Source organism: Echinops telfairi, unplaced genomic scaffold (assembly GCF_000313985.2).
Source record: "Echinops telfairi isolate 266 unplaced genomic scaffold, ASM31398v2 ScPeMD7_7468;HRSCAF=8506_0, whole genome shotgun sequence".
Classification (NCBI taxonomy): Eukaryota; Metazoa; Chordata; class Mammalia; order Afrosoricida; family Tenrecidae; genus Echinops; species Echinops telfairi.
The window spans coordinates 69,205,956-69,225,231 of NW_022111369.1; the positions used below are offsets into that span (position 1 = coordinate 69,205,956).

Genomic DNA, 19,276 nt, shown 5'->3' on the forward strand with positions numbered 1-19,276 from the left:
ATGCCAGGGGTTTAAGTGGAGAGAAAATGTTTTGAGAATGATGAGGGCAATGAATGTACAAATGCGCTTTACACAATTGATGTGTGTATGGATTTTGATAAGAGTTGTATGAGCCCCTAATAAAATGATTTTAAAAAAATAGAAAATACCAGGAAAAAGTATACTAATTCATAAGCTGATGCTAAGATTAGTGATCTTGAATTAAAAATGCAATTTGAGAACTTGTATGGAAGAGTATATTTTAAAGTAAAGTTAATGCTTGCAACTATAGTGTTTCTTAAAAGGAAAATTTCAGAATTAATTAGATTTGTTTAAAAATGTTTTTGTTGAGATACACTAGTATTTAAATCAATTCTAGATATGGCCATTCAATCAAGAACTATTATAAAAATTGTCAGTGACATACTACACATACTTGGGATCTATTAGATCCTCATGTACTTGTGTTTACTTCACATAATTGCACATTAATGTTTCATAGTAGGAGAAAAAACACATTTTAAGATGAGTAGTATTATAACTAACAAGTATCTTATGGAAATGAAAGGTTGCATTTTTCCTTCTTTTCATCCCATAGGGCACCTAAGATTAATGTGGAACAAGGTCAGGATATTTTGGAAATCTTACAAGACTGTTTTGAAGAAAAAAGTAAGGCTTCATTTTTATATGGAGTGGGAGGGTTGAAATGGATAAAAATATAAATTTGTCATATTGTTCAGTAGTCAAATGCAACAAATGTACTCTAGTATTCAAACTTAAGTAAAATATTTTCCTGGAGATTTTGAAAAATATATGTAATAGTTCATGTGCTTTTATATATCTTTCCAGTATACTTTGGATAATGCTGGTCAGAATGTCATCCATTTTAGTTCTCACTAAATTAGTCTGAAAGTCCTTAAATAATTATGTAAAAGAGAAGATATGTCATATAGTGGAAATAAGTGTGCAGAAGTCTAGGTAATTTGAGATAATTTTGATTTGCACTCTTTTTTTAAGAAAATGGTGAAAAAGTGGTCACCATTAGAAAGTAAGGATGAAAGTGCAGCTTTTTTACAAAGTCTGGAAGAAGAGCTGGCACACATTTCTTTTAGAAAATTTTGTCCTTCTCCCACTTCTGGAGGCCTCCAGGGACACTTGTCCTTCCCCCACTTCTGGAGGCCTCCAGGGACACTTGTCCTTCCCCCACTTCTGGAGGCCTCCAGGGACACTTGTCCTTCCCCCACTTCTGGAGGCCTCCAGGGACACTTGTCCTTCCCCCACTTCTGGAGGCCTCCAGGGACATTGAATTGATCTGTACTTTGTTTAATCTAAATGTGTCAGAAGAAAGAAAAGACATCTCACCTGGAACATGGGGCTTTTAATTATAGCCAATAAATATCACACCATATTTCATTAAAAAAAATTTCATTCTTTTAGGTCTTGCCAGTGATTTTAGCGCAGATTCTATTAAATCGACTTCTCATTCAACACCCAAAAAAAAAGACAGTTGTCTTCAATCAACGAACAGAGAGGTGAGTCAAAGAGAGGAACTAGTAGGTTTAATATTTTAGTGTTAAAAGCGACACATAATATAGTGAGGTATATTTTAGTGATCTGTAATTCTTAAAAGGGATAATTTGTTACATTGAATTGTATACTTCTATAAAGTTTGGAGGTATTTGTGAAAAAATTGGTTTGATGTTTCCTGTGTTTCAGCTTATAACATGATTATCTTCTGCTTTTTCCTAAAATGATACCATCTTAGGCTGAGTTCACTACAAGAACAAAACTGAATCATATTTAATTTTATCTGTCTATATATTGAGAAAGAGAGAGAGAGGCAGAGGTTTGCTTCAGAGAGATGGCTTATTCAGTTGTGGAGACTGCCAAGTCCCACATCTGTGAGTCAGGTTTTTTCAGGCTAAATGACTTCTCTTGACTCCAGTGGTTTCTGGGACTGCAGAACCTCCAAAACAGCAAGTCAGGTGGCAAGCTGAAGAAGCTGATGAATTCCCAAATCTGCAGATTCAGTGTCAGGCTGCTAGCTAATGTCCTAAGAACCAGAGGTTAGAGCATGATGAGCAGAATTGAAAGACCTTTGACAGAGCATTTCTTTGTACTGATACAGACTACACCTCCATGGAAATTTGCCGTACAGTAAATCACAAGCATGGAGGATAATTACATAATCATGGATCAAATTATGTAATCAATGTGATCAAACATAACAATTGTCAGATTGTCACAGGTCTCTTATTTGAGCTTTTGATTTCCTCCATTTTCCTTTATTTCATGTAAGTAGATACAGATAGATGGCCATGTGCATGCTGTTAAGACCCTATTCACTATTCACTAAACTAGGCTGTAGAACATTATCTTTATGAACTATGATGTATATGTTATGCCAATTGGCTGAGCTATCCTACATGTTTCTTTATGGTTCTAAGCCTTCAAATCAACTAAACCAGTCCCATAAGATGTTTGGTTACCTAACTGTCCCATATGTGGTTAATGCAGCACACACATGCATTTATGTACATAAGCCTACAGATACACCTATACCTGCATACCCATGTATTCATTGTGTATTTTCCTGTATACATATGTGCATATGTTTCTACTTATTTTTTTGATTTGTGGTTGTTGCTGTAAAATTGTATATTAAAACATTTACCAAATTGCCCCTTATTCTGTTCTGTTTCTTAGTGTCTTCATTTACCTTAAGTTGTGCAAGCTTCATGCATACTGGAATTGCCTTTCCCATCATAAAAAACCCCCCAAGTGTTTACTACCTCTTAATGATAAAAAAACATTGCTGTCAATATGTATACTTTTTCTTGACTTTTTATAAAAGTGAGACCATGCAATATTTGTCACTTTGTGACTGACTTATTTCACTCAGCATATATCTCCAGGTTCATTCAGAGAGGTTTCACAGATTCATCACTGTTCATATTCCATTGTATGTATGTACCAAAGGAGTGTTGGTGGCATAGTGGTTATACGCTAAGCTGCAAACTGTAAGGTCAACAGTTTGGAATCACCAGGCACTCCATGGGAGAAAGGAGGCTTTCTATTCTGTAAAGAAGTACAGTGTGTGAAACCTGCAGGAGCAGCTCAGCTTTGTCTTATAGGGATGCTCTGAGTTGGAATCGACTCGGTGGCAATGAGTTTTGAGTTTGGATGTGTATACCACACTTTGTTATATATTCAACTTTTGATTTACATTTATATTGTTTCTGTTTGTTATTTCGAATAATGCTGTAATAGGCATGTGTTCACATGTCTGTTCATGTCACTGCTCTTCTATATCTAGGCTGTACACCTAGGAGTGAGATTGTTGGATCATAAGGTAGTTTTATTGGTGGCATTTTGAGGAAGCACCATACCATTCCATAATGGTAATACAGTTTTACAGTTCCACTAGCAGTGTATAAGAGTTTCAATTTCCCGACAGTCTCATGAACATTTGTTGTTTTCTATTACTTTGATCATTGCCCTTTCACAGGGATGAAATGGAATCTCATTTTGGTTTTAATTTGCTTCTCTCTGATGACTAATGGTGGTGAGCATGTCTTCATATGTTTGCTAGTTGTCTGGATGCTCTTTTTGATGAACTGTCTGTTCTGTTCATGTTCTTTGAGCTTACACATGTTAAAACCTCTTAAGCTAATGAAGTTTCAAGAGAGATAGTAAGTAAATGAAAACCTGCCTTTGTGTCTTTATGGAATTGAATTCCAAAGTTTATATACTGAGTGATTTCTAATTGTTTATATTAATTGTAAACCCATTATTTAATTTTCTTGGTAAATTTTCAGGTTGTTGTTTCATTATCATAAACAGTGATATAATGCGCATCTTTGTTTATGTTTATGTTATAAATGGAATTATTATAGAATATGCACAGTTTGAAATTAAATTATTAAATATTGTCAAATTTCCCTACAAAATGGTTTGTCAATTTTTCTTCCCACTTTCTGTCTAAATGTGATTTTGTCTTTCTGAATTTTAAAAATTTGTCTTGACCTACTTTAAATTTACAAAAGAAACTATATAGTGCTTGTAAGGTATTAAAATAACTTATATAAGCATCTTTGAACTCATTCTGAAAATCAAACCCACTGCCGTGGAGTTTCTTCTGGCTCAGTAACCTTATAGGACAGAGTAGATCTGCCTCTGCAGGTTTCTGACACTGTAAGCCTTTATGGGAGTAGAAAGGCTCATTTTTCTCCTGAGGAGCAGCTGGTGATTTTCACTTGCTGACCTTGCACTTAGAAGCTCAACACATAACTCGCACTGTTAATGCTCAGTGTAAAAATAACCAATACCCTTGAATCATCTGTGTGTCCCTTTCTGATTCTTTTTCTTCCTTTCCCTTTTTGTAGAGGTAACGACTCTTGAATTTCATGTTCATCATTTTTAACCTGTACTTTGTATTTTCGTCACATAAGTGTGCTGATATTTGTTAACAATTCTCACCCCTCATATATCAGAAATCCTACCACCATCTGTGTGCTTAATGTGCTTCACTAGTAAGAACCATACGATTCAGCATAGTTGACTCCTTGCTGAGATTTATAATGGCCACACAGTCAGCATACACAGCCAAATTGGTAATGGAAAAAGACACATCAGGCAAAGTTTGGAGGAATCCATGTACAGGTTCGTTATGTTCTTCCCCAAAGGGGCCACACAATACACTCAATTACCTCTAGCAATGAAATGCATTATCCTGTGTTATCATTCCTGCCCATTTGAGACTCACTTCATTTTTATTGAGGGCTGAACATTTAGGCAAGGAACCCTGAAGGAGCTGTTGGGCAAGCATTGGAATGCTAACCACATGATTAGTGCTAACCACCAGCCACTTCACCAGAGAAACATGAGCCTATTCTCATCCCTTAAACGTTTATAATCTTGGAAAGCCCTGTATAGGGTTGTTAGGAGTTGGAATCAACTTGACGGCAATGGGCTGAATGACTTAGATATCTTCTGCTGCCAAAATTCCAGGCCCCTAGAAGGAAAGGAGGTATTCACTATAATTCACATTGCTTATACAAACAATATAGACAATTTGACATAGGAGACATAAACTTGCTGATTGCTATGGAGGTTATACTCTGAAAGCCAAGCTCCAGATGTTGATCAATAACTATCTCTGAAATAATGCCCTTTGATCAGCCCGGTTTTGTGCATAGAATGAATCCCTTTTGTTTTATATCTCTTTATAATCTATTTTGTGTTTTATATAAATGGGATTACTCTATATTTTAGCAATTGGGCATTTTTTGTTTTGGTCAGTAATCATTTACATGTACTCCTGTGGTTTACTAATTTTCACCCTTGTATTTATGATATTCTGTAACCTCAATAATTTATTCAGTATTAGTGAATAGTTTTTTGCTTTATAGAACTATATTGTTTTGTCATTAGAAATGTATTATATGTCATTTCAGCTTGATAGTGCCAAATTGTTTTCAAAAGTAGTCATTTCAGTTTTTAGCATTGCAAACTAGATTGTAGTTTTTAAATCCTATACTCCCCTCTCTCCCCATTTTTAAAACAATTGTATATAGTAACAATTGATCATTTTACTAAAGTAGATCTAATGTGTAATTTTCCTGTGTTCAGTGCCAGAAATCACATCCAGAATCACTTCCAGTTTCTTCAAGGAAGAAAGAAGACAGTTTTCAAATAAAGGAACCAAATAAAGATGTTAGCAAATCAGGTTTGTTAGCATCCCCATGGATGTTATTTGCCTAGATACCTTTAGAAGATTAGAATTGCAAATCAATGGAGTGACAAGTTCAGGGTTAGTCTACAGAATTATGAAGTGGATGAAGATGATTTTGATTCTCTTTCAAGTCCATGTCCAGTGCCCCTTTTTTTTCTTTCATTACTCTTTTTCTTTCCTCAATTATATGTGCTGCTACTTTCTAAAAGTTGTCTTCATTTACATTTTAAAATTATAAAAGTATTTCATCTGTGGCTACAAAGATTTAAAAGAGAAAGCTAGTTAATACTCCCATCATCTTGCTTGGTATTCATGAATAAGAAGAAATATAAATGCATACATGTGTGTTCACTTTAGAAGAAGCCATTGGAATTTTCTGTATCACTAGTAGTGTTTGAGTGTACCTTTCAGGCTGCTGAACATATACTATTCTAGATATTTGCTAGTCTGGGAGTTATGAAGTTATCTATTCTGCCATTTTAGTTTGAACACCTTTTTATAAGTTTATTGACTACCTGAATTTGCTTTTTAAAATCTTTTTGTCATTTATATTTCATACATAGTTCACTCCATATGAAATGGGATGTTATATAATTGGATGTAGTCGCTGTACAGTCTCTCATTTTGAACAACTTCTATAAAAGCCTATTAAGCTCATAGGAACCTACTGAATGAAACCTGAGGGCTGTATCCACTGGATACAGCAGGCCAGCCTGGCAGGGTGTGCCACTGTGGGCCTCTGGTGGGGACTGCACTTGTAGCTGGATCAGGAATTTGTGCATGTCTGGACCTAGAGCATTTTTTGTTATGGTATAAGGAATGATTGATGTTGTAGCATGGACATTCTGGTTATTATGTTAGGTAACTCTTTTATTAAATCTTATCAGACAGTTTCTCTCTTTATTTAATGTATAGATTCTGGCTTTCTTTTGTAGGTTTTAATTCCACTGACAGTCCTCATAATAGCTTTTTGATCTTTTCAATTTTTGGTGCTCTTGAGATGCCATCTCTATTCTTACAGCTGCCAGCTGGATTGATTGGAAAGTGCTTTCCTGGGCTGCCTGATGTTCTTGGTCACCTTTCGCAGAAGTTAGGGTCAGAAGCTGCAGGGATTAGGTCTCCTGCTGCTACTAAGTGGTTGTGAACAGAATAATACAGGCATTCTGATAATGATCAGCTTGTTTGCTGGTGGATTGTCTGGAATATTGCTACTGCCAGTGGATCAAATGTCATCTTGGCCACTGAAGCAGAGGGTAGGAAGGTCAAAGATATCACTACTGCTGGTTTCTTGGTTTGCCTGCTGTCCTTGATTGTGGAGCACAAGGGTCCTGGGTGGGCCCAGAGGCTAGGCTATGGGCTTTTTTCATTGCTGTTCCCAGTCCATACTATTTATGAAGGAACGGTCGGAATGAATGGCCCAGGGATATGGTGTACTTGTTGAACTGCCTTGAGAGCTTGGACTTGCGGTGATACCTTAAGTATAGAGTTTCCATCTCCAGATCGTTTGGTCCGAGAGTTCAGAGTTTTCTTGTGTCCGTCTCTTTCTCCTTTGCTTATTGGGGAGTGGTTCTGGATATAAAGCAAAAACCACACTAAACTCACTGTCATTGAGTCAATGCTGACTCAAAGTAACCCTATATGGGGTTTCTGAGACTATAAACCTTTGTGGTAGAAGATAGTCTCACCTTTCTCTGGTAGACTGTCTAGTGAGTTTGAACCATCGAACCCACAGTGCCACACCGGGGCTCCTTCTGGGTAAAAAATAGGATATATTATGTAGAGATACATATACCAAACCAGTTATTATCTCATAATGACGAATAGTGACTTCATAAGACAGAGTAGAATTTCCCCATAGAGATTCCAAGGCTGTAATTTTTTCGATGCTGACTCCCTTATTCCCCCGAGGAATATCTAGTGGGTTTGAATTGTCAACTCTTTAGTTAGCAGCTGCATATTTTAATCACTATATCACTCAAGGCTTCTCATGGGAGGGTATGGGAGAATAAAAGAAAACCCATGGGACTCACCACATTGTGAGGGTCTTAACCAGTCTGCCTTCCTTCTAGTTTTCAGAGTCCTGTTAGAATTATCTTGATGCATAGCTTCCAGGGTTCATAATTGTATTTGAAGGTATACAATTTAGAGGAAAACGGAGTCTATGCCATCTTGTTCCAGAACCGTTTTGTTGGTGTCGTCTTTTTAAAATCTTTGCTTTTCAAGGGTATGAGTCAGTATGCATACTTATGAGCTAGTTTATATTTCTTTGATATTTTAAGGTTAAGGGCAACCCCATGGGAGAAAGATGAGGTTGTTTGCTCTTATAAAGATTTATAGTCTCAGAAACCTTATGTAGGGTCACTATGAGTTAGAATCGACTTAGCAGCAGTGAGATGTAGACATGTGTGATTATTTAGCCTAAAGAAAGAATATCATAATTTTTCTAGGTCATTTCATTACTTGAGCTGAATATTGTTTTTGCTACTAGTGCCATTGCAGTTCCAACTCACGGTGGCCCGTGTACAACAGAAGGAAACACCAATAACCCTGTGCCATCCTTCTAGTTGCTCTTATCTATGAGCCCGTGGTTGTAGTCACTGTGTTAATCCAGCTTGTTGAGGGGCTTCCTCTTTTTTACATCTTGTTCTTTTCTGGGGACTAGAGTATATATATTTTTTCAAATAATGAAAAATGCATCAGTAACCTTGTAAATTTTTATGTTTAAAGATTTATGCCATTTTAAAACTTCAGGTGGCTTGACAAAATGCATACCTCATTTCATTAATTTCAGAAATCTGAATTTTCAAAGTAATTACATATTTTAGTTACAGATCTTTTATTCTAACCTTAAAGACCTATCACTTTTCTAAGTTTACATCTAGTTAAATTAGTGTTATATTTTAAAGCACGTTTGATTTTAATATGAATTTTTTTTTAACTCCTATCTTTATATGCTTTTTTTTCTAGTTCACACTCATGAAGTTTACCAGAAAATTCCAACAAATGATGGTGTTGGTTTTGAAAATCCGTATGACTCGGAACATGTGTCAGGTGGAGAACAAGATGACCATCACAGTGAATCAGATGAAGAATTTTACTTATCTATTGGTTCATCTTTTGTTCTTTTGGATGAAAAGATATCTTCATCAAAAAATGCTAATCCATCTAAAACCCCAAGGAGAAAGACTTATACTTCTGAAAATTCAGTTAATATGCTATCTTCAAGTAAGAAAAGTTCTCTTAAAACCAAAAAAAGGTAACCTTATTTTTAAATAATATGAATCCTACTTTAAAAAATTAGTTTTATATTAAAGGTGGCATTTTAATTTTTAAAGTCAGGCTTTTAATTTAAGGAGTAAGGAATATTAAGATGTTATGAACATTCTAGGTTAGCAATTCTAAACCACCAGCTTCTCCTTAGGAGAAAGGCAAGGCTTTCCGCTCCTCTAAAGATTTAGTCTCAGAAACCCACAGAAGCAGTTCTGTCCTGTCCTATAGGGTTTCTTGCAGTAAGTTGGAATTGACGTCAGGCAGTTTGTCTAGTTTCGTGAGTAGCAATGGGGGAGAGAGAACTTAAGCTTGTGAGTGGCCATCTAAAGTATAACAGGGTCTCCCCATTTGGAGGAGAGGAGTGATGAAAATTGAAGACTCATTAAAATAATTAGAGAGCAGAACTGGATGGTGACAGCTAGCTCTACTAACTGCTCTGATAGGGCTCGTATTAGAAGAGTGGGAGAAAAATAATGAGTAAAATGCAAAACCCTAGGAAACAACCAGGTTTACTGGTCTGATGGAGACTAGTAGAACAAGAATGACTCTTAGTTACCCTTCAAGTCTAGAACTGAATTTAGCCCTGTGGCTCAACAGGAGACCACTTTATCAGGGGAAAAGTAACACTATTCAGGAATGCACACTTCAGAATTATCAACCATTTAGGATCAAAATGTTAAATTTGCCCAAAAGAGTAAGTTCAGAAGAGTTAGGGAATCAGGAAATGGAAACAAGGAAGAAGTGGAATAAGTGATATTGCATTGTAGGAATTACAATTACATGGAACAAAATGTGTGTAATTGTTGAGTGGAAAACTGATATGCTCTGTAAATTTTCACCCAGTTCACAATAATAATTAAATAATTAATTAAATAACGATTAAAGAAAAATTGGTAGTTAAACATTTTTGGAGTGTAGTTTACTCTGATGCACATGAAACCCCATACTTTGGAGTTGACTTGGTAGCAGCTGGTGCAGTTCCTGGAAGAGAATGGGTACCAATAAATGCTTCTTGGCTATCTTAATGGGTGCAAGGAGGTCCTCCTCCAGATACGTTATTTTCTCACTTTTAATATTATGTAATCAAGTATGTTTACATCCTAATTACTGCATTTCTTTCATGATTCTTCTAAGGGTGACTTGTTCTTTGTGTATCTAAAAGAGAGTCATTGGTAACATTTTAAAATTACCATAATTTTCACTTAATGAAAATCTTGATGGATTCTGTCAAGTCAATTTCATCCAACTTATAGCGACCCCATATGAAAGATGAGAATCACACCATAGGGTTTTCCAGACTTTTATTTTTCTTTCTTCCTACTGACTGACTATAAAGATAAGGCACATTATGCTACATATTTAGTAATAAGTACCCCAAAACTTACTACCCACAGGGAGTAATTATTACAGTAAGCATTATTTCAGACATTCTTTCATCAATTCATCAAATACTTGGTTATACAATATTGAATCATACCAATGAAATATCTTACCTTCATTCTGTTCATTGTTCTGTGTATGGGCTGAGGTATGTTTCTACAGATGAGCATGCACACATAGGCACTCTCACAAGCATGTATGCTTACAGTTAGTGGAGATATTTCTATACCAATGACTTTAAATAACTTCTTTTTCATGGTTTATTTATATTCCTTTTTCATGGTTTATTAATATTCCGTTTTAAGGATATTCTGTAATGCGTTTAACCAAATCTTAACAACCCCAGATAATTGATGAAAACTTTTTGTACTCTTTTTTCAAAAAAATAAGTTTTACTAATTTTTGTCATGTATTAATATTTTTCATTAATATTTTAAAACTCATAACACAATCTAGTTTTGTATACTTTTATCATTATCAAAGTATTAACAGTGTGCAATAAACTTTCAGTAAAAAAAAAAAAAATCTGTAGCCAAGAAAATTTTAAAAGATGCCAGCAATAACCATGTATGCAGTAAAATTAATCTTACTCGAAATTAATGATGCAAATAATTTACATAAGAAATTACTCTTAGTATCCTCTATTTCTTCAGTAAAAGGTGATTGATTAAATTTCAACCATTAACATTTTCCCCTAAACCATGTTCAATAAGAGTGAATAGGTAAAAAACAAAGATCATGACAAGGTGTTAACCCTTCACTTCAGATTTTTTGTTTGTTTTAATCTACATTCATATCTCTACAATACTCTGACAGCCAGGTTATTCCCATCCCTCACTCCAGGTCGCAGCGGAAGCACTAGAGGCTCATTTCTATTCCCTGTGTAGATCCTGCAGATGTATTTTGGGCTTCCATCATCACCCCTAGCCTTCTGCACTCTGGAGCAAAACAATTTTCACCTGACACCCTTCACGCCTTCAGATTTGGATCATTACTCTTATCAATATCCTAGGAAAGCATTTTATTTCTAAAATTTTATCTACTAGAAATGGATTGCAGGTGCAAGAATACACAAATTTCAATTTTGATGCATTTTTCCAAACGGCTCTGCAGTTAATCATAATGTTTGTTCTGCATCACCCACACACTGGTATAAGCATTCTCTGAACTCCATTTGATAGATGAGAAATGGTACCACATTTAAGCATTGCTCGGACTTCTAGTATGTATGTATTTTCTTTGAGAATCCTCAGTAAATTTGTGATTTTTTTTTCCCATTAAGAGCATGTAAAATTTTTATGTAGTCAAATTCATCAGTTTCTTCAATTACTTTCAATTTAGGTATCCTGTTTGAAATGCATTCCCCACCCTGAGATTAAACTAGTCACCTGTATTTTCCTAGAATATTTCTCTTTTTCTGTTTGTCTCTGTTGATATCTGTCTTTCCTATTTACTTGTTAATATTCATGTTTTGTGTAAGGAATCAAATTTTTTTCTTCACAGTGGCTATACAGGTGTTATATAACTCAGTAAAACTGAGTCAATTTTTCTTGCTGATTTCAAATGCTAACTTTATCAAATACTAAATTATTTTGTATCCTTGGGGGGAAATTATGAGAAAACTATAGGATATACTTAGTGTATATTCAATTCATATTTAATAAGGCTGTAAAGAGCACTAAAGAAGTTTGGAGGTAAATTTTGTATAGATTATAGCAAAATGTGTTTTCTTTCTAATGAGCTTGAAATAATTTTCTAAGAAAAAGTACGTATGTTATTTGTAATTGCACAGTTGGTATCGAGTTCTTTCTAGAGGAGTAAGGCATAAATATTGTTGGGTGTGAGTTGTGGTTAACTGGTATGTATAGGTCCGTTTCTTGGGATTTTCTCTTTCAATCTGCAAAAACCAAAGTAGACTTTCAAGATTCTTCATTTTGGGAAACTTCACTGAAATGAGTATACTTCCTGCTTATATTCTTGTACAATTCCTGGAGCCAGTAAGCCTGCTCTAAGAATTTGCTATTCAAAACAAAAGCCTGCAATTAAGGATTAAGAGCAATGGTGATATCTGGGACTTGATAGATATGTTTAATCTCAAACTTCAATCCTAGACTTTCTGATTCAGAATCTGCTTTTTAATAAGATTCTTTCCCCAAACCAAATTCAATACTCTAAAGTCAATTTTGACTCATTCATTCTCTAGATCAGTGGTTCTCAACCCTCCTAATATCGCGAACCTTTCATACAGTTTCTCATGTTGTGGTGACCCCCAACCATAAAATTATTTTCGTTGTTATTTTATAACTGTGATTTTGCTACTATGAATCGTAATGTAAATATCTAATATGCAGGATATGTATTTTCATTGTTATAAATTGACCATAATTAAAGCATAGTGATAAATCACAAAAAATATGTAATTGTATATTGCGAAATATTTATTTCTAATGACAAATAAATGAAATTTTGTCTTGGAAGTATGGTGTAGCATGGGTAACAGTCTTCACGCCCGGTACTCATATGTCGGTATATCCGCATGTGGGCAGACCCGTCTGGAGATGGATAGAGGAGCGGTGTCTCAGTCGCTAAGGCCATCGGAAATATGTTCGTTTGACCTCCAAAGGGGTCACGACCCACAGGTTGAGAACCACTGCTCTAGATGTTGCAAATGGCACAGTAAATGTTTGAAAATCAGTACTCTAAGCTATCTGTTTTTGGGGGAGTATACTTTTAACAGCTCTTTTATTTATTTCTTTGACAAATAGTTTTTCTTGAGCATTTTACCTCATATATTTCATGTCAGTTTATAAATTAGTAAATTACACAAGTGGTCTCTACATTGTTACCTTAAGGAAGTTTAGAAAGACTCAGGATTTAGTAAGCTTTGTGAATGCATTCAACTTAACTTCCTTTTAACCTTTCAATATATAGGTTAAACTTCGAAGACGACAATATTTCGAAGAACATAGAAATAGAGGATAAAGTTTCAGAAGGGCCACGGAGAAAGTCATCAGGGACATCTCAGAAAAGAACACAAGCTTCAGACTATGAAATGCAATCACAAGCTAGAAAAAGTTTTTCAGCATTGTTTTTAGAAAGCGTAAAGAGGAAAACTGAATCTAGGTAAGTTACTTAAACTGTATTTTGAGACTTTTTTCTTCAAATTCTCTGATCAATATCAAAGGTTTGTTAATACTACTGTTAACATTGATCTTTTAATGGGTCACTAATATGGCAGCTGAGTTGATGGTGAAATTTTACCTGATTAGTAAAGAGCATATAGTTTCTTCTGAGACTCATCCCCAAAATTACCTTTGACAGATTGTAGGTGGTGTAAGAAGTTGACATGCCTGAATGGTTGGAGGTTGGAGTTCACCTGGGGCACCTTGAAAGAAAGGCCTGGCATTCTCAAGGTTTGCCATGGTAAACACTAGAGTGCAGCTCTATTTAGACACATGAAGATAACAAGGGCTATCTTTCCTTGATTTGAACTTTAATAGCATCAAGGGTATATTCTAAGGTATTTTTTATTTGAATAACTGATTAAGAGGAAGTCCTTTTATTGAAGTAGAAGAGAAGCCATTGCATTGAATTAGGTTGACTGGAATTTGGGAAGTCTTCATTTTCTTTAATTACGGAGAACTAGTATGTATTGCAAATAAGTAGTAAAGCAAATGGACCAATTTTAGCAGTTTGACTATTTTTTTATGCTAGTAAATAATAAGTGAGGGCAATCAAGTATGAGTTATCCGGACTTCCTTCAAGGAGCCCAGGTGATGCAGTGGTACTTTGCCGCTATCCAAAAGGTTGGAAGTTCCGACCTACCAGCCACAGGTGGGGGTGAGGATGGGGGAAACCCTGGTGATCTATTCCCATAAAATCTTCATCTTAAGGTATGAATTGTTGATTGTAAAACTGATAAACTGCTACTGAAACAAACGTCATTCAATGCACAACGAATTTTTTTTTTAATTTCATCTTGGGAAATTCTCTGTCCTATAGGGTTGCTATGAATTGGGATTGACTCAGCCTCATACAACTACAGACTTCTTTCCAGCTTTAAAATTCTGCGATCCTATTAACAACAGTAACTCATTACCTTTAAGTCAATTCTGACTTGTTGCAACCCAATAGAACTGCCCCTGTGGGTTTCCAAGGCTAAATCTTTACAGGAGCAGAATTAGACTGCTGATTTTGAATTGCTAATCCTATGGTTAGCACCCCAGTGGATATAATCCATGATACCACCAAGGCTCCTATGATCCCAATAATGCCTATAAATAGGTGACCAGATGTTATAAAAATGCAAAGGAAGGAAGGAGTTTTAAGAGTAATGGAAAACTGAGAAGATATTTGAACTGCTCTTCATATGCTATGTAGAATGTTGTCATTTCTATGTAGATTAATATTTAGTGCCTTCATTAAACAGGTAAAAGTTGCTGCCTTTTTAGGGGGCAAGCTATTTATTTATTGTCATATACTCTTTTTAGTTCTGTTGTTAGGCATGCACCACTACATTCTTCTTCTCCAAATGATGTGAACTTGTTGGGAGATGAATTTATAATTGATGAATCAGAGAAAAGTTTGGCCAGTCAATCTTGGATTAAGATACCTGGAAAGGTAAACCTGATACGAGCAGTATCCCCTGTTGAGAGCATCGTAGTCCCCCAAGGAAGGAAATCAAGAGGACTACTTCACCATGTAGAAGTTGAGACATTGACAAATGATAAAGCTCACCCAGTAAAGGACACTCTACCCTCTAAAGGAAAGAAATTGGAACCATTGTGTTCTTCAGCAGATGAAATGGAGTATAATTGTAAGTCTACACAAGATGCAGTGTTTTCTGAGAATACAGCAAAGTCATCTGGAAATAAAAGGACTATAAAGCAACCGAAAAGAAAAGTCAAAGCCAATGTAGTTGAAGAACAGCTTGAAAGGGAACAACCTAATGATAAAAATATAAATAAGTTGCTTGCTGCCCAACACAAGTCACAAAGAAATTCAGACCAAAATATGGAAGTAGGTGAAGAGATGAGAAATGATCCTACTTCTAAAAAACAGATAAAATATGTAGGTAAGTATTTATATTAAATCTTCAGAGAAATTTTTGAACAGTTTTATTGGCATATAATTCACATGTCATATAATTCCATAATTCAGCCTTTCTTTATATCCCTGCTGTGTTTTGTGAAGAAAGCAGAGTAAACCTAAATCTCTCCAGAGCCTCAGAAGCCCACAGGCTCTTTTCTATCATTTCCATGTTTTACATATAATTTGATCCCAACTCTTGATTTTTGTTTAACTCCTACTGTGGCAGCATGGAAGAAGGAGAAAATAAAGGAGAAAGGCTAATAAATGAGTTACTTATCAGAACACTAATAAAACCGGATCATATATTTTTGAGCTTTATTGAAATAGAAAATTTTGAGGGAAAAATCCAGAATAATTTAGGTCTATTTCTTATAGAAACAAATGCTCATACTCAGTTGTTTAACTAATTACTTATTTGCCTAGTAGTCATTCAATACCAGGTTTTGCATTAGGCACTGTTAACAAAAATTAATTAGACATGATTGCTAGACTTGAAATGATAAGTGTGGTGGGATATGTACACAGTTTTAATAATGGAAGCACGGAGAATTATATATATATATATATATATAGAATTATTTTAGTATATATTTAAATATCTCAATAGTTTTTATAGCTTGGGTGATTATATAATTTGTCATCTAAACTAGGATACTTTTGAGGTGCAAGAAAATGTTTAGGTATAAACTACTATTGTCTTTGGCAATCCTGGACATATGGCCACCCTGCGTATGTCTTCAGACTATATTGTGCTTTGTGCTGATGGCACTGAATCAGGAAGTAAGGATAAAGCTATTATTTTTGTACCACATTTAGGTAATAAGCTCAAAAAACTCAATCTCACTGTTAGCGTTGATTCTGACTTATAGCAACCCTATATTACAGGGTAGAACTGCCCTTGTGGGTTTCCGACACACTAACTCTTCTTTTTTAAAGTTTATTGGCACTTCATCCATATATCACACAATTCAGTAGTTCAATTGTAATAAGAGATGTACAATCATTACCATAATCAACTTTAGAATATCATTATTTTGTTTCATGGTTAAATCACTTTTAAAATGAGTTGTGTAATCACCATCAGTTTTAGTGCTCCCTCCCCCTTCCAACATACATTATTCGCTTCCCCAACCCCCTCACCCTCTCTGTCTCTCACCCCCACCCCTAACTCCCCTATAAATCCTTTCCTCAGACCTTATCTCTATGCATCTGCTACTTCTGTGCTTCACAAACTGGGAAACCCAACAGAAATAATAGAAAACAGAAACAAAATCGTGATATGGATAAAATAATAATGATTCAAAGATAAAAATACAAATAATTAGCAAGAAAGAAAAGACCACCATCAACATTTAAAAGGCCAGGGAAGATATTTTTATCACGGAACAAGCTAGAAATATTTGCATCTGGAACAATTTCAGGCTGGGTCATAAGGGAGGTCAACTGACAAAATATCAAGTTTGTTCCAGTATAATTATGATTACAATGATCTCTATCTGATAGTAAAGCTGCTTGAGACCCTTGCCTTTGGTCAGAGGGGAAATCCCAGCAGCTTAATCTACTAGATACTCTACAGGTGGTTTCGGGGCTCCTACTGTCCTCCATAGCCTTCTATAAATTGGGTGTTCGTAATTTAGGCTCTGATACTTTTCACTTTGTCATATTTGAATTTTGTTGCTGTTATCGGTGGATCACACTAGCTGGTGTGCTTCTTCCATATGGACTTATTTGACTCCTTTCTTAGATGGCTGCTTGTTCAAATACAAGTCTTTAAGACTCCAGGCACTATTCAGATTGATAGCCAGGCGGCATGTTTTCTTCACAACACTTTGCTGTAGCGCCCATATCTTCAGTGACCATTTCACTAAGGTTAGCAGGGCCATGTTATCAGAACTAACTGTTCTTGGATTGGGGCTCGAGTTAATTTGGGGCCCAGAATCCACCTGCTTGTTCCTGGGATATGGAATATGCATGACTCAAGTTTACTTTAGTGGTTGTGTTATGACAAATTCACAGCCCCATAAGACAAACTACCTGAACAATAGCAGCTAGCCAACTAGCAGGCAACAAAAGACAAACAAAAATAAGACAAAGAAACAAAAACAAGCAGACTGAAGGCAGGAAAACAAAAACCCATAGAAACAAAAAAGTAAAACATTGTCAATTACCCCCCTGGGCGATTACACTGGGAGCATCAGTTTGTCCAGTGGCACAGCACTCTGAGCTCTCTGTAGGTATGCAAATATACTTCCACTGTGGACTGTAACCCATGGGTTGTTCGGTCCCCCTTTCGAGTGAACTGTGTTCAACCTACGCATGGGAATGGGTCCCAGGAGGAAACCTGGATCAATCCTTCCAAGTTCAAATCCCTGCCCAACAGATCAAAAGCCACACAGTAACTCTATAACGGAGTAGAAAGTCTTGTCTTTCTCCCAGGGAGGGTGTGGCTGGTGGTTTAAGACTGCCGACTGTGCAGTCCAACAGGTAACCTCTGTGCCACCAGGGCTCCTTACATGTAGTTTATAGAAGCTGTTTTATTCTTATAGACAGAACTCTCTTCAGAATGGTTTTATTAAAGGTATTAGGCACTTTGTGTATGAATATTATTTATTTTTGAGCACCTATAAGGTAGGAATTACTACTCAAAACAGGTTTTTAAAAACGGATCCAGGATCCACCTGCTTTAGAGGCCATATTCTTTCAATCAAACCAAGACATTTTGGTTTAATGAAAATGTTTTAGATATTTTAATGGGGAAACTTAGTGTGTCATAAAAATTCTCTTGATCCAAGTTTTCTATGGGTTGGAAGGCTAAAGATGACTCATTTTTGTTTCAATATTGCTAAACAAAAGAAAAGTATATCACTAAAAATATTTAAGGAAGTCTTTTAAAAAAGAATCCAACTTTTAATGATCTTAATCACTCATTTTCACATTCTTTTAAAATAATCTATAATGTAGACTTTATGTCGCTCGAAACAATTGATTTTTCAAACTTAATTTTGTTTGAGTTTGAAAAATCCCATTGACGATAAGGAGAAAAAGTTGCCTTGGGCCTTTCTATTTTGGAAATAAAGGCTTTCTCTTTTGTAAATGTCAGTCATGTTCCATCTTCTTTTTAGTGAGTCATTTTTACTGTTTTGCATCCTTCAGCTTCTAATTAGTGACTTTTTAAGCCAATATAACATAAAGAATATGACTATATTGAGATAGTTTGAGAGTCTCTAGAGCCACTCTTAGGTTTAATAATGTGTTAGAAGAATTCATAGAACTCCCCGAAAGCTCTAAAACTCACTGTTTATAAACTTCTTATAGAAAATTTTATAATTACAAAATTTACAATTTTTTTACTATTGCTAAAGGGTGCAGATTAAAATTAGCCAAAAGAAAACACGTGTAGGGCAGAGGCCTTGAAATTACCTAATATGAACCTTGAGCTGCCCTTTTGTAGTTAGTCCAGTCTTAACTTTTCATAAGATTAAAGCGAAGCAGTAAAATTAGATAGAGCCAGCCAGTGATTTTCAGCAGAACTTTAGTGTTCAGAGTTTCTATTGGAGCTCCATTATACAGGCATGGCTTACTGATTAGTAACCTAAATAGTTGAGCTCAGCTCCAGGGCAACTATGCCCCCACATGAAATCATATTGCTGGTGCTTTTGGGATGCCCAACTCTCCCCACACATTATATTGTTAGGCTAGGCAGGGCAACCCAAGAGAACCAAGAAAACAAAGATATTCTTTTTTTAAAAATTGTTTTATTAGGGGCTCATACAAGTCTTATCACAATCCATACATACATCAGTTGTGTCAAGCACATTTGTA

General features: G+C 35.5%; 1 protein-coding gene across 1 annotated transcript in view; it reads left to right on the forward strand.

Annotated features, from left to right (window-relative positions):
• The window catches only part of CENPC (centromere protein C), a 62,990-nt gene that overhangs the window by 10,908 nt on the left and 32,806 nt on the right, over window positions 1-19,276 (forward strand). Inside the window, exons 3-8 of the mRNA XM_045284191.1 lie at window positions 578-648; window positions 1,417-1,511; window positions 5,611-5,707; window positions 8,681-8,969; window positions 13,295-13,486; window positions 14,854-15,437. Of these exons, the coding sequence (XP_045140126.1) occupies window positions 578-648; window positions 1,417-1,511; window positions 5,611-5,707; window positions 8,681-8,969; window positions 13,295-13,486; window positions 14,854-15,437 (1,328 nt within the window). The remainder of the gene's footprint in view (window positions 1-577; window positions 649-1,416; window positions 1,512-5,610; window positions 5,708-8,680; window positions 8,970-13,294; window positions 13,487-14,853; window positions 15,438-19,276) is intronic.